Consider the following 20,800-nt stretch of genomic DNA (forward strand, 5'->3'; position numbering starts at 1 on the left):
AGGCTGCTGGGCAAGGCCCAGGGACGGCACTGCCTCTGGGGGCGGTCGTGGTCCCCACATCTAGCGTCACAACCCTTGCAGGCTTTGAAGCACCATTTGACCCTTTTGGGGGTGTTAGAGGATTGTCTCACGTAGACAGGTGCTCCTGGTAAATATACCAACACACCCACTTTGTCTGGGGCGTGGGCTTTCGCACTGTGGAACATTTTGTATCCACACCTCAGGGCATATTATTCCCTGGGCCAAACTGCTGAATTAGACATCAAGAAGTCGATGGAGGAGCATAACATTGGGGCGAAGGGTGGCCTGAGGGGCTGTGATATCCAAGGTGTGGTGAAGTGTTCCTGCTCCGTAGTAGTCCGTCCTCCCCATGCCTGGGAGCAGGCCTGGGAGGAGTAGTCCGTCCTCCCCAGAGCAGGCCTGGGAGGCAGTGGTTCTTAGCATAGACATTAAAGCGCAGACTCTGCACTTGCACTTCCTAGATTCAAATTCGGATTCACACTGAGAAACAATGTAGCCTCGGCTTGCAGTTTCTTCATCGGGGAAATGACCAAGAAAGAAAACAAATGTACGTACCTCTCAAGTTTATTGTGAAGATTAAATGAGATGAGGGATATAATATGCTTAACATGAAATTTGAGCTATTATAATGAATGATAATAGAAAACATCGAAACAAGGCAGTAGGCGGCCCAGCCCTGCTATAAGTTGCTGGTGATGTCATATAAATCTCTTAACCTCTTAGGATCCATGCTTCCTCCTCTGAAAAATGAAAGGGTTGAACCAAAGATAGCCCCTTCTACCAGAAAGATCTCTGAAACTCTGGAAGGAAAGTCTGAGCCACTCCCTGCTAAGAGGCAGCCACTGGCTTGAAACACTGAGTTTTCAATGTCTCAGTAAGCTACACCTTCTCTGGGGAACTCCCAGCCCGAGAGGGAAGGCCACTGAATGACAGAGAGCTTTTCAAGATATTTGGCTGGGGCTGTGCTGACTCAGAAGAAACAATGAGCACAGTTCTCAGTCCCAAAGGTTACGAGAAGTCCCCTGCCAGTCCCCAGAGATAAAGTCCTCTGTAAGTTCATGGAAGGGGGTAGGGCTTTCATAGAATTCTAGAATGTCAAAGCTAGAAACGCTCTGAGGGAATCTCTAGTTCAGGGCTTTATGAGCCACATTCTGTGAGTGCTTCTGCAGTTCCACAGACTAATATTCATCTCATTTTGTATACTTCAAGCTATATTTAAAACTGTGACTGAAAAGCGGCAAAGACACTGATATCAGTCACCCATTAAATTTCAACACATCAAAAACAAAAAAATCCATTAATATGTGTGGTAGATTCTGTTGGTCTCCTAAATCTAGCCTTCCTTTTTTCCCTGGTTGTGGAAACTACAGTTGGGTGGGTTCATGGCCACCCAGATAGAAGACTACATTTCCCAGCATCCCTTGCAGATAGGTAGGGCTATGCAATTAAGTTTTGGTCAATGAGATGTAAATAAAGGTTGTTTGAGTACTACTTCTGGGGGTTTTCTTAAAATGAGATGGTGTGTCTTTCTTATCCTTCTTCTTGTTGGCTCTAAGGTGGACATGATGGTGGAGCTCAGTCAGCCATCTTGGACTTTGAATTGGAAGTCTCATGTTGAAGCTGGTGGACAAAAAGATAGAAGGAGCCGTGGGTCCTTGATGATCATTGAGTTCTTACATTACTTACAGTGCCCTGGACTGCTCACCGCCACCCTTCATTTACATGAAAGAAACATACATTTCTATCTTATTTAAGCTACTTTTATTTTGGAGTGTCTGCCTCTTGCAACTAAACCTAATTGACACATTTGGGTTCCCAGTGATTGATTTTTTTTGTTTTGTCTTCTATGAGGTCTGACAATTAAGTTCCCAAACTCATTGCAACGATGTTGCTAACCTTTTTTGATATCAGAGGGATTATTCATTATGAATTTGTACCAACTGGACAAACAGTTAACCAAATTTATTATTTGGAAGTGCTGAAAAGGCTGCGTGAAAAAATTAGATGACCTGAACTTTTCGCCAACAATTCATGCTTCTTGCATCACGACAATGCACCAGCTCACACGGCACTGTCTGTGAGGAGTTTTTAGCCAGTAAAAAAATAACTGTATTGGAACACCTTCCCTACTCACCTGATCTGGCCCCCAATGACTTCTTTCTTTACCCTAAGACAAAGGAAATATTTAAAGGAAAACATTTTGATGACATTCAGGACATCAAGGGTAACACGATGACAGCTCTGATGGCCATCCCAGAAAAAGAGTTCCAAAATTGCTTTGAAGGATGGACTAGGCACTGTCGTTGGTGCATAACTTCCCAAAGGGATTACTTCAAAGGTGACCGCAATGATATTTAGCAATGAGGTATGTAGCACTTTTTCGAGGATGAGTTGGCAAACTTAATTGTCCAACCTTGTATTTTTATTCTTATTAAAATTTTTTCTACTTTTCTCAGTGATTGTTTTTATAATGCATTAGTAATATGATATTTTTATAGTTTACTGAATGATTAGAAAAATACCACTTGAAACTTCCAATCAAGGCAAGAAATAGAATTTTGTAGCCATCCCAGAAGCCCTTTTTGTGCCTTGCCCCAATCACCACTACCTCCTTGCTCCTAAAAGTACCCCTATCCTGACTTTTACAATAAACACTTCCGTGTTATAATGATGTAATATTACCTTAAAAACATTTTGGTTAAAGACCACTTTCATCTGTTTTGTGTAGAATGATGCTTAAGACTTTGTTTGGCAGAAGGCTTCCTCGGATCCAAAAGTTAAAAAATAAATGAAATAGTCTGACCACCTCATTTGACAGGAGAATGTGAGGCTCAGAGAGGGGAAAGGACTTCTTAATATCAATCAGCAAATTAGCGCATTTTATTTTCAAGTTCTTTCCAGGGGAAGGGACCCTAGATGCAAGTTACCAGCCTTACCCAATGACTCCAGGATGGCAAAGACTTGCAAATACAGCCTGTAGTACAGGGCATTCCATCCTCATTCAACACCAAACCTGGCTTTTTCCACACAGATCTCCTTTTGGAAAATTCATGAAGTACAGTATTATTAATAGCATATTGAAGGTTTTCCACAATGGAGAATTTTGTTTGACTTTGAAGATCTGGCACTTTCCAAACTTTTTTGTCTTTTGGACCTTGTGTTTCACTAGGAGCATCCCACATACAATAGTTTGGCAAGTGATGCTGCAGCCCCTTTGATGGATAAAGGTGCATTAATACATAAGCATCACACATAGAACCTGGTAGAAAATCACCTTTCTGGTCCAGGTAGCCCATCTCTCTGGAAAAGTACTGACTTATCCCATACTCTATAAAAAAATTATTTCTAATAGCCCCAAGAAACAATTTCAGAACTGACCTAAACCTGCCCAGTCTGGGGTGGGTTCCCGGGGGGGAGAGCTGGCTGGGCCCCATAGCCTGGCACTGGGCTGCTTGTACCAAGAGCCCTGGCCAGCCGGCAGCCACCCAGTGTGTGTCTGGGCTTGTTTTTCCTTCCTCTCCCTGCTCCTTTTAGAACACAGCTGAATGGCTCCAGTCTCTCAGGCCTGCTCCCAGCCAACACTGGACCCCTCGAAGTCTGGCCAACTCATCTCCCACCCGCCTTGATAAACACCCCCTCCATGCTGGGAACCACAGCATGGGGTTGTTTTTCTCCCTCGAGCACCCCAGGAAGCCTCCCCTTTTGCCTGGGCTTCCTTCCCGGGAGTTGCCTGCCAACCCATTTTAAACTCATCCTCCATTCGGTCAGTTACCTGAAGAAAGGGCGACTCACAGAAGGCCCAAGATGAAAGAGTCTTTAATCCTGCAGCTTTTTAAGTTTTGTTTTGAGCAGGAAAACCTTATTTTCAAAACAAATTATTATGTGCAATTTGCCAGTTTATGGAATAAATAAGGACATTTATGGCAGACTTGTTTGTTCCAGCAAAACACTGGAAAGAAACTAAGTGTCCATCAGTAGGGAACGGGTTTAATAAAGTTATGGAGAAATCAGACCATGGAATCCTATGCAGCTACCTATGAGCACCCATTTCCAACAGTGATAACAAAAGTCCTAGAAACATCCTTATTTCACACGGACGATATTTGGTTAATAGTTTTGTTCTAGGGCGAAGATGAAGATTGCGTACCACCTCCTATTCAAACTTGTTAAATGTTTATACAGTATTTATATACAGTGACCAAACATCCCTGTTCGCCCAGGACATGGGACTTTAAGGGATCCAACTGCTTTGTTTGTTGTACTATACTTAACAGAAATTAAGACTTTATTTCAGAAAGAATAGGATTATTATTGATTTTAGCCCCCAGTATATTCACAAGTGGAACTGAACCAGTATTTATACTATAAATGCAAGGGCAAAACTATGTGGACTGATGTGAAACATGAAACCATTCAACACATAGTGATAAGAAAAAGAAAAAGCAGGGTACAGAACAGAGTGCTAAGTGTGCTCTCATTTTGTAAGTTTTCTCTCTTTTGTCTTTCCTAAAGGTCAGAGCAAGGGAACAGTGGGGAATTTATCCATGTAACAAAGTGAAGTTTGTGACGTCTTGTCTATTTGTGTACCCCATTGTAAGATAATGGCTGGGCTGATTTTTACCAAATTTTGAGATGTTTGCGATGGTCTGACTTAAAATATAGGTGGTTAGGCATATGAAAATTTCATTCTAGGGATCCTGGGGAGAACACGTCAGAGAGATAAGCAGGCATTCACCAGAGAAACTGACCCTGATTAAATAAGAGAAGCCCACATAAGTGCCGATTGGAAGAGACACAAGATAGGTGCAGGTCCAATATCAGAGGAAACAAAGAGTGGTTTCTAGTGAACATCTAAAATACAGGGTAATGATGTAGACTCTCCAAAGAAGGCCTCAGTGTGCAGGCCTGCTGCCCAGTGGGTGAGGAGAATCGGACATCCAGGGGTGTCAGGATGGTTAATGATTTTTCTGCGTGCAGCAGCTCTTTGGGGTAGTCAAGCTCGCATTTGAGACTATTCCTGAAAGGTGCATGTGAAATTGGTAATAATCAGTGTTTCTGAGGAGTAGGACCACAAATAAATGGGATATTTATTTTTTTGTATATCCTTTTGAACTATTCGCAGTCTTTTCCATGTTTATATATCAAGTCTTTTTTAATTTGTGAACCATTTCAAGTATACAAAGAAGGTATAGAGGATAATTAAGTTAATATCGTTGTTATCTACCTACTGGCTTTGACAAATCTTAACATGTTGCCATATATATGGTCGTGTTGGAAAGACCTCCAGTTCTCTTCCTGTGTCTTTCTCCTTTACATTCACACAGGACATTTCTAACACTTCTGGTCACCAGATGTGTGGGGATTTTTTTTTTTCCTGTACACTAAGCAATTTGCAAAATCAACTGGGTGTCCTACAATTTAAGTCAATTCTGACACTGCCTGGACATAGTGTCACATCCCACAGGTTAAGGGCTTAGTGCCACGAGACTCCCCCTATTCACATGTCAATCGCAAGTAGTAGGTCCACAGGTTACCGACACCTGCTGTCTGACTTGGCTGCAAATCAGAGGTTCCCATCATCTTCTCCCCCTTGGGTTTAATTATTTGCTGGAACAGCTCACAGAAACTCAAGAAGATACTTAATTACCGGGTATTAAAGGAAATGATAAAGGATACACTTGAACAGCCAGATGAAGAGATTCATAGAGTGAGGTCCAGGAGACTCACAAGTGCAGTAGTTTCTGTCCCTGTGGAGTTGGGGGTACACCACCTTCCCAGTACGTGAATATGTTCCCCAACCTGGAAGCTCTCTGAACCCCGATTCTTTTGGATTTTCCATATAGACAATCATTTTATCTGCAAACAGTTTTATTTCTTCCTTCCTTTTATTTCCTTTTCTTTCCTTGTTTCATGAGCAAGGATTTCTGGTACGATGTTGAAAAGCAGTGGTAAGAGAGGATATCCTTGTTGTGTACTTGATCTTAGCTTCAAGTTTCTCACCATTAAGTATGATGTTAGTTGTAGGTATTTTTGTAGATATTTTTATCAAGTGAGGATGTTCCCTCCATCCCTAGTTTACTGAGAATTTTTATCATGAATGGGTATTGGACTTTGGCAAATGCTTTTTCTGCATCTATTGATATGATCATGTGGGTTTTTTTTTTAGCCTAATGATGTGATGGATTACATTCATTAATTTTCAAATGTTAAACCAGCCTTGCATACCTAGAATAAATCGCACTTGGTCGTGGTATATATTTCTTTTTATACATTGTTGGATTTGATTTGCTAATATTTTGTTGAGGATTCTTGCATCTATGTTCATAAGAGATACTGGTTCACAGTTTTCTTGTACTGTCTGTCTGGTTTTGGAATAAAGGTAATGCTGGCCTCACAGTATGAGTTAGGAAGTATTCCCTCTGCTTCTATTCTGAGAGAGATTGTAGAGAATTGGGATAATTTCTTCCTTAAGTGTTTGGCAGAACAACTGGTTAATTTTAACAAATAAGAGGATCAATCTTGGTGGAGAAGTGCTGGAGGCCTAGAGTCCCACCATCTCCTCCTCTCTTTTCCTTGAGATCCCTGGATGGAACCTTAGGTTTCCATAGAACATGGCCTGAAATCACTGATCTGGACCATGAATTGACAAAATTCTTCCGTTAGGCTTTGTGGGCCAGCCATTGTAGTGCAGCAGCAGCCACAGATAAATACACACAGTTGAGATGAAAATGAGTCCCTGAACTATTTAGTCAAAGAAGCAGGTTACAAAACATCAGTACTAATAAAATAGTTATCGCTTCGTGAGTCTTCTACATGCCAGCCACTGTGCCAAATGATTTATGTGGATTATCTCGTTTAATTCTCAGAAGCACCCTATGATCTAAATGCAATCATCTCCCATTTACTGATGGGGACACAGTGGCCTAAATGGGTTGAATAACTTGCCAGTAAGATATGAAGCTAGGATTTGAACCCACACAGTCTAACTCTAGAGCCTGAGCTTTGAAATGCTACAGTGCCTAGCCTTTTATGCTTACTTAGATATATTTACATAAGCCTTAAAAGGATTTGGAAGATATACATCAAAAACCAAGAGGATTTTCTTTGTCATGTGGAGATTGGGGGAAGCCGGGGGCTAATATATAAATAAGATTAATTTTTTGTAATTCTTCTGTATCATCATAAGCTAGACATTTCCATTAATAACATAATACCAATAAATGAGGCAGTAGGACTTATTTCTAGAGACGTGCCCACCTCTAACGTTCTAGTATTCCTTGAGGCCCGTACCATCTCTGGAGGTATTTGGTCTGAAGAAGAGGCACAGGCCTGCGGTGATGGCAGGAGGGTCTGAGTCAAGGTCGCCCAGCCCTCAGTGGGACATGGGAGATCTCAAGACTCCAGGTTGCTTTTCCAGCCTTTAGCCTTTGACATCTCCCTCTAGCTTTTCTGGCCTCTAATTACTAGAGGGAACCACAGCTACTGTTTAGACCAAAAAGGCAGTTAGATACCCACAAGCGGCTGCCTCCGTGAGGGCTGTTTCCAGATTGGACCCGGGGAAGGGCAGGGACCGAGCAGAGTAGAAGCCAGGTCTGATGGTGGGTGTGGCCTGACTGACAGTCCTTTTCCAAAGTTCTGGGATTCAGGGGCACATGATCAAAAATGTAAAACAGAATACCACCACTGACTGAGCACCAACTATATGCTAGGAGCTTTCTGCACATTACCTGTGAAGTGAGAGGGGACTAAGTCACCTGCCCAGCCAGGTTCCCTCTGTCAGATGACCTCGTGCTCTCTCTACTCACTCCAGCTCTTTCCATGCTGAGTAGGGAAGCCGTGGGAGCTGGGTCAGTGGGGGCCCAGCACTGCCTGCCCTTGGCTATGTTTTCTCAGCTCCTACTATCAAAAGGTTCTCAACAGAGGTTCTCAACAGTGAGCAGGTGGTCCGGTCACTCAGCTCTGTCCCGGAGGAGTTGGGACTATTCCCTGTGGGGTAGACCAGGGAGAGGTGGGAGGGATGGGAACGGGAAAGCGTGTCCCGCCTCTGAGCGCCCACGGGGGGAAAGGCTTGATGGATGATGGCCTGTGTGTCAGGACAGTCTCACCCCAGTCATGACAAGTGCCAGGGTTGCACACCAGAACTTTCCCTCACGGAGCTGCTCTTGCTGCTCCCTCTCAGGGATGGGGTGCAGGCCCAGGCTCGGGGCCAGCCATCCGAGGGAGGGGACGTGCACACTGGGCTGCAATGACCAACTCGGTCTTCTCCTTTCCTAAGATCCTGCACTGATCATGGCAGCAGCCAAGCTGAACCCTCTCCGTGTGCACGCACCATCTCACCTCACTCTGAGAAGGTATAGTTGTTATTCCTGTTTTACAGATGAGAAAACTAAGATCCTGGACAGTTGAGCAACTTGCCCAAGCTCACGCAGCTGATACACAGCCAGGCTGGGACCGAGGCCATCTGTCCGCAGAGCCTGCATTCTTATCCAAGATACGGCCTGCTCCGAGCTGCCTAGAGAGCTACACAGAGTTCTAAAAGGATTAGGATGCCAGGAGTCCGTGATAAGGAGGCCCGTGGGTGATAACGTCCCTATTTGCAGCGGCTTTGATGTTTTATTTCAAGGCTCCAGGCGGCAGACCTTCCCCCTTAGGGAGCAGCTTAGGAAACTTGTCCACTTAAACTGTGTGGCCACAGTCCCTAAAGACATGGAATCTAAAAGCAGCTCTGACGGACACTCCCCAGAAATGACAGACTTGGGTTTTTTAAGAGACTGGCACTCATTAAAGGAGAATGCCGTGGAGAGGGCTGCGTCCTCACCAACAGCTTACCTCCCATACAATGCGGTGCTTGAGGTTCCACTGGTACTTTTCATCGTCTGCCAGGGTTGAAAGGATCTAGACCTGAATTTTTCAAATCTCGGTGTTCCAATTGCAAATTGTATAATCATGAAACTTTTTGTTCAAACAAAAAGCTATTTTGTGGAATGCTGTCATCAAGCGTCAGGCACGTGCTGCTTCTTAAGTCCCAATAGTGACATGGGATAGGTACTATTCTGATCCCCATTTTACAGATGAGGAAACTGAGTTGCGCAAAAGAATCAGTAACTTTCCCAAGGCCGTGTAGTTGTGAAGTGGTGGAAGCAGAATTTGAATCCAGATCTGCTGAAGTCCGGGGCATGGCTTAATACCGCTGGGCTAGTCCACTGTCTCATGGGAACCAGATAGGATGGAATGAGATTAAGGTAAGGGGAGGACGGACAAATGCCCCCCAAACGGCGGCTGTTACACATCCATCAAATAGTCCCTCAGTGCTTGTTCTGTGCACAGAAGGCCTGATCCTTGAGGACAGGACACGTGGACAGAAAGCTTTACCACAAGACTGAAGCTGGTGGGATAAATGCTGTGAGGGCCAAGAGGAGAAATAAATTACTTCCAGTTGTGGAGAGGTTTCCTGAAGGCTGTGGTATGTGAGGGAGGGAAAGGAATCTACATGGAGACAAGGCCGAGGGAGGGAGGCAGGCGGAGAGGATCATTCCATAGACGTGGGTGTGGGGGCAGCATGAACAAAAGCAAGACATCTGGGAGACACAAGAGGACCCGGGGCTGGGAAAGGCTGGGAAGGAGGGCTGGGTCAGGGGCTAGGGAAGCATAAGCCAGCACTCTGCTGTGATCTCATTTCCTCCATGGACAGCCAGCTGGGCTGCTGGCAGGCGTGGGAGTTCGTTCCCCAGCTCCTCTGGGGCCTTGAACAGAACCAAGGGCTTCAGCTGGAAACTTGGATTCCAGCGGGGGAGGAAGGGGCAGAGAAGAGCCAAAGGACAGGAACTCCTCCCAGGGGCATTTGCCCCGAGAGGCGCCAGGGTCTCAACCCTCGGGCCAGCCAGCCTGAACCGTGTCTCCTGCGGAAGCCGTGAAAATGGAGAAACTCCTCAAGTGTATACTCCCAGAAATGGACTTCTCTGTGGATGGTCAAACCCCCAAGGACAGTGCCATCTTGTGGCCAAGAAACCCAGATACCATGAAAGTTGGGGGAAAAAAAATCCCCGTGTCCCCGAGAGATCAACCAAGACAGAAATGGCTAAGACTTGTTTAATAATTTCATAATGGACCCCAAATTATGCTAGCACACAGTTTGGAGTCGAAACAAAGTCTTATTTCTGGCTACCAAGTTCCCTGAGGTGGAGGTATTACGTGTGGATAAGGAAATGGCCTGACTGGTTCAAGGTCACAGAAGGCCAAGGGCTGAGCCAGGGCTTATCCCAGGGTCCGCAGTCACTGCCCTGTAAGTGGTTAAAGCAGTGGTTCTCAATGTGTGGTCCTCAAGACCTTTCAGAAGGTACATGAGGTAAAAACGATTGCCATAAGACGCCTTTTCCTCTCTTACAACGGCACAATGAAGTTTCCAGAATCTAAACGCTATGCACTCACCTCATCTAGTCTTGATGGCTAATGGGGTGCATGTGTGTGTATTCTTGTGTTTCAAAAATTCCTTTTAATTTCTAGTATTGCATGCCCCACATAACCAAAAGCTCTTGTTGAGATAGTGATTTTTGAGGGTATGAATGCATCCTAAGATAGAAAAAGTTTGAGAGCTGCTGGTTTAAAGAAATACTCTAAAAAAATAAAGCTGCAAAAACTAAAACATTCCCTTTGTTTTGATATAGTTGAATCAACTCTGTGCTGTGAGGGACTCATTTTTAGGTTGATTGGAATTCTAATTTTTAGGCTGACTGAAATTCTAATCTCCGCTTCTACAGATCTTTGATTAATGAAACACAAAACATAAATATGCAAACAGACAATGTTTTTCTGAGTGATTTATAACTGGCAAGCACTACTCTGAGTAATTTACATGTGTCTCCTCACTTACTCCACATGACCACCATTTGCAGTAGATGCTATTAATACCACGTTTTAGGCCTGCGGACGTCAAGAGGTTACTTGAGCTTGGACTCTATCCTAGGCAGTCTGTCTTCACTGCCTCTTCCCACTCTTCTAACTGCCTTAAGATCTGACATCCTTTACATGCAAGTCATTTGATAGACAAAAGTTTTTCAAAATATGGAATCTAAAAAAAGTAGTGAAAAAAAAATCGCCAATCTGACCTAACAGCTTCACTTTATAGATGAGGAAAAGGAAGGTCCAGAGAGGGGAAGTGACTTGCAAAAGACCACACAGCAAAGACTCAGAATCCACTGAGCCTCCTACTCCCGGCTGGGAGCTCTCAGACTCCAACCCAAGTAAACATGCAGTTATGTCCTTCAGAGCAACGCGTGAGCATCACAACATAGCATCTAAGCAAGTGACATTGAGACCACCGAAGAGACAGCATCTCCAACAAAAGCAGCTCGACTTTATTGCAGGGAAGCTAGGGAGCAGCAGGGCAAGTGAGGGTCTCCGCAGAACTCCCATTGTTGAGCAGGATTGCCAGGTTCCAGATCTGTCTGGAAAGCAGGGAAGGATGGGGGTCCTGGAAGAGATGAAAAATTAGGTGGAACAAAGGTGCCATCTGCAGTGCACACGGAAGCATTGCAGGAGCAGTCAGGGTTCTCGAAGAGGCAGCTGTGGTGGAGAGGAGGGAAGCCCAGGAGCTGGAGCAGGACTGGAAGGCCAGTGACCAGGCCTGCACATTGCTCCCCCGAGTCTGTTATACTCAGCTTAGCTGGAACCCACTAACCCTGCTAAGCAGATCGCTGCCAACGCTTTCTTTGGGGACTCTCAGGGCTGCTGGGATAGCACTCCCTGTCCTGTTTCAACTTACCCTGGGAAAACAATGAGCAAAATCATAAGCAAACGCATCTGTAAAGAGCCCGATGATCAAGGTGACTTCATAACCAATAAATATTCTATCTCTGGTTCCCAAACCTGGATTCAAATCAGTCATCGGGGAGGGAGGGCTCGTAATACAGACTGTGGGGTAAAGCTCACTTGATGGGTGATTTTCACCCAGTGCCGTGCATCCGAATCTCAGGGAGCCTTCCCGTACTACACATGGTTACTGACTATGTACACATAAAATTCCATGATGTCTACAATTTTCTTTGGAACAATATGGGAGTGGGCCATGGAGGAAACAATGATGGCAGTGACTGGATTACTGTTGGATCTGGCTGATGGGGTCCATAGGGATTCGTTTTTACTGCTCTACTTATACACGTGTGGCACTTCCTATACGGAAAAACTAACACAAACAAACAAATAAATAAATACAACTTCTAGGAGACTTATCAGGCCACAGAAAGGAATGAAGTACTGATCCGCTTAGATGAATCTTGAAAGTATGATACTAAGTGAAAGAAGCCAGACACAAAGGTCACAGAGCCTATGATTCCTTTTCTACGAAATGCCCAGAATCTGTAAATCCAGAGCAGCAGAGAGCAGATTAGTGGTTACCAGGGGAAGGAGAGAAGAGGCAGTGGGGAGAGATTGCTTAATGGGTACAAGGAGTTTTTTTGGGGTGATGAAAGTTTTGAAACTAGAAAGAGATGGTGATTGTATAACACTGTCAATACACTAAGTGCCAGTGAATGGTACACTTGAAAATGGTTAATTGCACGTTATGTGAATTTCACTTCAATTAAAAAAAAAAACAACACTGAGAAAATCATTATGCTACACATGGTTTTACAACTGACAGCTATTACTTTTTTAGTGGAACAATATTCACATGCCTAGGCCAGGAGATTCTAATTCAAAGTGTCTGCACTGGGGCTCTCCCATGTATATAGCCAGCTCAGGAAGGTTTTTCTCTTCCCTCCCTGCATCCGTCCCCCTTTTTTTATTTTTTAAATTAGTTTCAGGTATACAAAACAATGTAATTGGTCAGAACACTTTCATCAAACACAATCTTACACTGAGGCCCAATATGAAACCGGGCTACGTGGGACTCAATGGAGGGGCCCAGAACCCCCTTTCCTCCACTCAGCCTCCCCACAAAACCCTAGGAATGTAGGAATGATGATGAACACGGATCTTCAGCATGATGGAACCATATTCAGAGGGATTTCATAGTAATCCCCATCAGGCAGGAAAGCAGGGAAGAGGCTGTAGCCCTATTTTACAGATGGGAAGACTGAGTCTCGGGCACGTGAACAGAAGTGTCTAAAGTCACAGTGTGAAATGAGGGCAGGGCTGGAATCAGAATCCTGGAATTCTAATTATCCATCCTGTGCTCCTTCCTGAACATGGGTTGTATCCATGGACGGAAAGGGGATGAGGAAAGCAGATGCATCTGACATCTCATGGTTTGCATGTGAGTTCACTGTATACACAGGACTCGCCCCAGCTCAGATTCCAATGGACAGCTTTAGGAAGGAGGCTAAACTCTCAGGGGACTGACAGGGCCCACCAGTCATTAGAACTGGTCTCTGCCTGGGGGAAGCTCTCCGTGGGTCCATTCAGAGGACAATGTCACCAGCCATTAGAGAACTCTGATTCCAGATGCCTGACTCTCGTCCTGCCTCTGCCACTCACCTGTGTGCGGCTTCAGCCACACCATTTACCCTCGCTAGGGCTCAGTTTCCTCAATTATAGTGAGAGCACTGAACCACACCAAGGATGTGGCAGTCATTGCAACTCACGCATCAAATGCACTACGTGGGTGTGACGCTAGGAGGGCGGTGCTGTGAAGGATCCTGGGAGTGCTGCGCACAGAAGGAAGGAATGTTGGATGGATGAGTAAGGTCTGCCCCAGTTCCATAGTGAAGCGTGCCGGCACACGTAAAATAAAGGGAATATCCACCTGAGGCACACAATCATTTTTGCACGATTCTGAATTCACTGACCTCGTCAGTGCACAGGAGTGCGACGCCCAGCGCATAGGTGTTATCTCTGATGGGACAGTCAACTTATCATAGCAAAAGACACACGGCTCAGGATCGTATACTCGAAACTTAAACCTGGCTGACCATGAAATGCACCCCTCACGTCATAAAGGGGACCCTGGAAGACATTACACAGGGCAACCTCTACTCCCAGGGGGCTGTACGGATTCCCTGGAGGTGTGACTGGCATTAGGTAATGAACTATTGTGTTGAAGTGCTGGGGTCTCACCCACCTGCCCACTTTGGTCCATCCTGCAGGCTGGGGGCCCAGGCCCTCACTAGCTGGGGCTGAGAAGGGTAACGGTCTTCCCTGTTTTCCTCAGGGTCTCCAGCAGAGTATCCACGCTGTGCTCAGACTCGATGGAAACCTTCTTGCTGGGCAGGTCGATCTCAAACTGAACTCCTGCAGGAAGAAGAAGTGGGTGGGGTGTGTGTGTGTGTGTGTGTGTGTGTGTGTGTGTGTGTCAGGGAGTGGAAGCAGAAACTCTCACAGTCAGCCCGAGAAAGAGTTCAGGCTTTGAATTTCTTTTTCGCAGCCGCTCTTCTCCTTTCCTCTGGACCAGGGATCAGGAAATATTCTCTGTAAGGCTGTAGTTTGCTGATCCCTACTCCACTCTAGGGCTTCTTCTGTTTCCTTTTTAAGTAATACAAACATGTCATTGTTTTTTTTTTTAAAGGCAAACATTTCTGAATCAAATTTGAAAGTGTAAGGCCCCTACTGTCTCCAACCTCTAGAAATCACTGTGAACAGTATGGCATCTGTCCAGTCTTTCTCCGGTAGACAAATGAAAAATAATTCCCCCCAGTGGCATCGTACCATATAAACAGGTCTTGCTATATTTCACCTTCCAATGCCAAGATATCTTGCCATCGGAGTTAGCACACACAGACTTACGTCGTTCTTTCTTTTCCCATAGCTCCACTGTATTCCATAGTGTGGATGCACCATACATATACTCAATCCCCTGCTGAAGGACATGGAGGTTGCTTCTAGTTTCTCACTATTATAACAGCAATGCTCCCGTAAACATACTTGAACATATCTTATAAAACCTGTGAAAATATTTCTATACCATGAATTCATAGAATGGAAATTGTGGGGCAACAGACTGGCACATTTTCAGTGTTAATAGATATTGCAAAATTGCCCTCCTAAAGGGCTGTGCCAACTTAAGACCCCTAAGCGGCACAAGCAGAGTGGGTCTTGTTGAGACAACAGGATGCACAGAGAAGGCCCTTGATAGGTTCTGGGTGTGGCTTCACCACTGACCTGCTGGGTCCTGCCCTCTCAAGGCCTGATTCCACATCTGTATAGGAAGGATTGGGGTTGGCCAGCCCCTATGGTCTTTCCAGTTCAAGTATGCCATTAGTCTGTGATTTCTCAGGCCCAGCACTGCTCATCTAGGGCCCCAATCAATTCAAAAACCCTTCTGACCCATCTCAGGAGGCCACCGATGGGGAGAAACCTGCCCAAGTTCAAAGGCCGATCACCAAACATCAGTCAAGGGGCCTTAAAAAAAAAAAATCACATGGCACAGAGTTTAGTTATAATATCTGAATTTGTACCTAATGAATACCCAGGGTGGGGAGGGGTTGCAATGTACCCTGCTGCACTCTGAGTTCTTATCTTTTGGCTCAGAAGTGTCTCCCTCCTTTTTGGGATACTTTGGTGGCAGCATAAAGCTGGAAGAAGCTCTGGGACCATCTAACATAGTGGATTTCAAACTGTGATTCTTGCAGCCCAGGTTCCTGGGCAGGTGTCCTTGGGCTGTCAACTCAAAGCAGGCCCCCCTCACTTCACCCAGACATTGCCGCTCTGTATGTGACAAGCTTCCAAGCAGAAGTTCAAAGTATCCACAGCAAAAGCTGATACAGACGGCCATTCCCACATGACAGCTGCGGAAACTCAGGCCCCAGAGAGGGGCCACAGTCACATGGCAAGTTGGCAGCCAGGTTCTTTCCACTGTTTCAGATCCTTTCAAATTAAGATCCTAATTAACAGCACTAGACACCAGGCACTGACTCACTGTGGGACTTTGGGCAAGTTTCCTCCCTCCAGGGCCTTGGTGTCAACATCCCCATTCCACAGATGGAAAGTACGGCTCAGAGGACTGCTTTAAATGCTAATGAGATCACATCTACGTGGAAGCCTTTTGAACACGGGCTGTTATTATCTGGGTTTTAAAACTGAAAATCTTAGAAGACCGACTGCCCCCAGCACTACCAGAACTCTGATCACAGCTCAGTCGTTATCTCATGGAGCCTCAGGGCCAGACCCCAGCCCTCTCTGGGCCTCCGTTTCCTTAGCTGAGATTTGAGGGGGCTGGATGAGAATAATGGTTTTCTAAATATGTCCGAAAGAGGCACTTTAGGAGTTCTGCACATGACTGATTCAAAGTTCATTTTTAAAGTTATTATAATTTTTTAAATCTTAGTAGAAAATAACACTCAAATGTGCCATATAACAAAAGTTATCCCACTGGAGATCACCAACGTACTAACTAGTACTGCCAGGGCTCTGGAGCTAGACTGCATGGCAGAATCCCAGCACTGCCACTTACTGGCTGTGTGATTCCAGTCAAGTTCCTTAACCTCTCTGAACTTCAGTTCCCTCCTGCTTATAATGAAGATAGTCAAAGAAGCTACCTAAATGGTTACGAGGATTAAATGACTTGATCCATAGGAGCCACTAAGCAGAGTACTTCGCACATGCTAAGTACTAAATACGTCTTAGGTTTGCTGTTATTACCAGTATAAACTGAAGCTTTTCCTGCTCCATGTCCACATGCATTTGCACATGATATAAGTTATGGGTTTCCCCCACTCTATCCCCAGCCGAGGGCCACTTACTCACCTCCCAGCTTGTTGAGGACCCGAGTGACTGCACTAGAGCAGCCTTCACAGGTCATGTCTACGGTGAACTCGTGCTTCTGAAACAAACAAAGGGGACCATGAGCCAAATACTACAGAGAGACCCACACACCCCACCAATATGCAGTCCCACTCAAGGGCCAAGACAGAGAGCAGAAACACAAGGCAAGATCTGGCTGTCCTCAGACTCACCGGTAGCCTATTTCTGAGCCCCACACGCTTCCAACTGTGAAGTGGAGTAACTAAGGGTTTCTATCTCTCTCTCAGGCTGTTGTGGTCTTATTGATGCACCTTCTGGTCTAATCAGAAGAGCACCTTCGGCATTAGAATCACTTGCAAAAACGACAGGTTCCGATGAGTGAGTCTGGGCTGGGGTGTTGACTCTGACTAGAAAGCTTCCCTGGTGGTTCTGATGTACGGAGACTACTGTTCTTATCCAAATGCCTCATTCTCGGAGGCAGCTCCTAAATTCTGAGAAGGGAAAGGCTTCGCCTGGGCTCCCAGTGAGGTGGAGGGCAGGCCAGTAAGGGAAACCAGGCTCCTTGACTCCTCACGTGGTCTTGACATCCTGTAATCTTCAGGTCATCTAACAAACCAAGCTCCCAGAAGACAGAGGCTTTGTTCAGTCCACTGCTGCATGTCAATACAGGCATAGCTCGGAGCTATGCCAGGCTTGATTCCAGACCACCGCAATAGAGCGAGTGTTGCGATAAAGCGAGTTCTGTTGCCCAAGGACTGAAAGTCAACAGATATCTGAAGCTTTCTGCTGGTGACTACATAGAGCAGGTCTCCTTTCATCTTCCATAGTACAGAGGTCAGAAGCCCAGAGGTGGCTTCTGGGTGGCAAACATTCTAATTCAGTGCTCTCCTCCTCAGAGGTCAGGTCACGTGCTCAAGGTGACACAGCGAGTGAGTAGCAGGGCCTAGACCGGACATAGTCTCCAAAGCCTAAACCCTTGACCACTGTGGTCCTTTTAATAATGGGTTTTGAATTCTGCCTGCCTATAGTTCTACACTACTTGTCCTAGGTCTACAAAAGAGGCATCATTTCTTGGGGACTAGCTATGTCAGTGGCTGTGCTGAATATTTTATGGGCGTTCTTCCAGTTAATACTAACAATGGTTCTGTGAGATCACAGTGTTTATCCTCATTTTATAGATGAGGAAATCAAGGCAAAGAGAAGTAAAACAGCTTAACCGAGGTCACCCAGTTGGTAAGCAGCACAGATTTTTCAAAAAGGTTTCTGAGATGCTATGTGTTAAAGAAACCTCTTAGGTGACACACTCTTGCCCCTCCAGTTTTGATGGCAGACCCTTGACTAACACCCTCCGTCCTTCAGCTGTTCCTCTTGTGATATGGTGCCTTCATTCTGATCATCCCCTCTGGAGGGTCTTTTGTTTGTCTAAATCCCTGGGAGTAAAACACAGAATAGTGATCCTCAAGCTGGCCTTCCCTTCACTGTCACCTCCCCCAAAAACCTGGTGGCCTCCTCTATGTCAGTCTCAGGGTGATTAATGCTGTTCTGTGACACTGCCATAGGCAGATCTGCTCAACTGGGAGGGCCCACGCTGCCAGGTTCTTTGTCCATACTTTGTGTTGTCTGGGGATTTGTCTCAAGGCACCTGGCAAGACCCAAGGGAAATGAAACCTGAGATGTTTGTGGTTCAGCCCAGGGGGCCTCTGGCTCCCCTGTCAGCTGCCCAAAGCTAGGCTGCTAAGACACCAGGCATCTGCGAGGCACCTCTGGACTCACTAGGAGCAGAGCTGTGAACTAGGTACACTGTGGGCAAGTGCCAAACACAGGACGCAACCCGGATCTCTAGGTCGCAACTGGGATCAAAGCCTCCTCCCAAGCCAGTGACTACTTTTGTTCGCACTTCCCGTGTAGCCAGGCCAGGAGAGATTGGGAGTCTGAAGATATGGGGATTTATCCTGGCTCCACCCAACTTCCATCATGACGTTGAATTAAGTTATGAGGTTTTTAATTTTTTACCTGCAAAAGGCCCTAATTTCTTATCTACAAGGCTAAGACTGAGTGAATTGCAAAGACAGGCGAAGTCCGACTCATTCCTCCCAAACTCTGCCACGGAGCGACTGGCGACTTTGGGCAGGTCCCTGAACCTCTCTGGGGCTCCTGGTTCAGGTTCCAAAGAAAGCACTGTCTCCATTCAGTGTCGCCTGACCTGAAAGTCGGCCAGAATGGGCAGGGGAAGGGGAGGAAAATACAGACCTCTGAAAACCTTCACGTCTGTGAAGGCCACCCCACCCGCCTTTCAGGCCAGTCCCGCGGACAGCGGTATCCAGATGGACCGCGCAGGGACCAGGCGTTCCAGTTCCGGCTCGCCACCACTCCCTGTGGGATCTCGGGCCACTCTCTGCCTTCCTTTGGGTTTCAGTTTCCCCATCCATGCAGGGAAGGGCTGGGTCTGTAATCGCTGGAGGCCTCGCAGGTCCGATATTCGGAAGCCTGACTCCTACCTATAACCCTTTCCGATCGGATTTTCTGGAGCGTCGCGGAAGCTAGGGGGCTGGGTGGGGAGAGCAGAGAAGAGGGGCAACAGCGCCCGCCGCGGTCTGAGCCCCAGAAAAACATCTGGTCAAGCAGCTGTGCAGTCCAGGCGCAAGGCCGGGGCCGCGGGTCTGCGCGGGGCGAGGGCAGGACGGCCACTTACCGGCATGACTGAGGAGGTGACGGTGGGTGGTGGCGGCGGCGGCGACGCTTCTCCCGGTTGTGAGCCTTGGCGAGGCTGTGCTTCCGGGTGCGTGCGGGGAGGAGCAGCCCCGCAAGCATGCCCCGCCCCCTTCTGCCTTGTCTGCAGTTAGGCCCCGCCCCCCGCGCCGGAGGGCCAGTCCTGCTGGACCCGCGTTAGCCACTCAGCTTCCTTCTGGCGGACGGGGCCCCTGGACACCGGCCACTTCTGAGCGAGGCGGTTAAATCTAGGCTGGGCAGGTCTCTACCGCCTGTTGACCATTTTTAGAACGCCTGTGCCTGTCAGGTTCGTATTAGGGGCTGGAGATACAAGGGCCTCGCAGTGAACTCTGTGGACCCTGTCCCTTCCTAAAGGGACACTCCTGTATTCACTCAATGTTTATTGAGTCTCAACCATGAGCCTGCCCTGTCCTAGGCATCCAAGGTGCAGTAGTGGAAAAGACAATAGCTCAGTAGGGAGCCAAGGAAGCAGGCAGGTGATATTGCAGTGTTAAAGGAAGTATGTGATGGGGCAGAGAAAAGATCTCCAGCTCAGACTGCAGTGTGTGGGGGGATGATTCTTGAAGAGAGGAGACATCCTAAGGAGGTAATGTCTGAGTTAAGGGGGGAGAGTACAGGTTCATCTGATTGTGGGGGAGGAAGGAACTTTCCTCTACCTTTCCAGGTTCTTTCTCCTGGTCTAATAATTAAATCATGAGACAGAGTAAGGAGAGAAAATGACCCAATTTAACTACATACCTATGTATGGGAAACCCGCATACCTGAGAGAGCCAGAGACAGAAATGGAAAACGAGGAATATATGACATTCTTAGCTAAGGATGAGGGGAGGAAGGTCGTTTTCAGGATAACAACAGTTCAGTAATTAGAACTTTGCCCTGCCTTGTCCGTGTAGGTCATAGAAAGTTATTTGTAGTGATAAATCTTATGGGCAAGGCCCCTAATTTAAATTCTTCTAGATAGTTGGGAGGGGGTGCAGAAGTTTCTCTTGAGCCCCATGGGGCTTAGTTGCATTTAGTTCAAAATAATCCACATATCACAGAGGCTCCTCTGAACCCATACGTGATGAAGGAAGATGAACAATTTGGGAAGGAAGGAGGCACAGAGAATAGCAAGTATAAAAGTTGGAAGACAAGGGTGGGCATGGCTTGACAGGCAGAGATATTCGGACTGAGAGGCAGACACAGAAATGGAGAAGTGAAGCAACAAAGACATGAGCACCCAGCCATGGGTGAAGACAGACGGAGGCTGAGATGATCTAGGACATGTACAGAGAAACAGAAATGCCAAGACGTGGAACTTCACACACACACACACACACACACACAGACACACACACACACAGCACCTGGGGGCTCTGTCCTTGGAATATCCAAG

General features: G+C 46.4%; 1 protein-coding gene across 2 annotated transcripts; it reads right to left on the reverse strand.

Moving 5' to 3' along the window:
* Positions 1-574: 574 nt before the first annotated feature.
* On the reverse strand, positions 575-19,497 carry ATOX1 (antioxidant 1 copper chaperone). 2 transcript variants are annotated; one of them, XM_033096609.1, is made up of 4 exons: positions 19,388-19,497; positions 16,699-16,774; positions 14,078-14,247; positions 575-1,641 (listed from the first exon to the last, which is right to left on the reverse strand). In XM_033096609.1, the coding sequence occupies exons 1-3, from the start codon at positions 19,391-19,393 to the stop codon at positions 14,123-14,125; spliced, it is 207 nt and encodes a 68-aa protein (XP_032952500.1). In that variant the 5' UTR covers positions 19,394-19,497; the 3' UTR covers positions 575-1,641; positions 14,078-14,122. The 2 variants fall into 2 exon arrangements, with proteins under 2 accessions (XP_032952500.1, XP_032952499.1); XM_033096608.1 differs by lacking the exon at positions 575-1,641 and adding an exon at positions 11,355-11,491.
* Positions 19,498-20,800: the final 1,303 nt, after the last annotated feature.

Source organism: Rhinolophus ferrumequinum, chromosome 24 (assembly GCF_004115265.2).
Source record: "Rhinolophus ferrumequinum isolate MPI-CBG mRhiFer1 chromosome 24, mRhiFer1_v1.p, whole genome shotgun sequence".
Taxonomy (NCBI): domain Eukaryota; kingdom Metazoa; phylum Chordata; class Mammalia; order Chiroptera; family Rhinolophidae; genus Rhinolophus; species Rhinolophus ferrumequinum.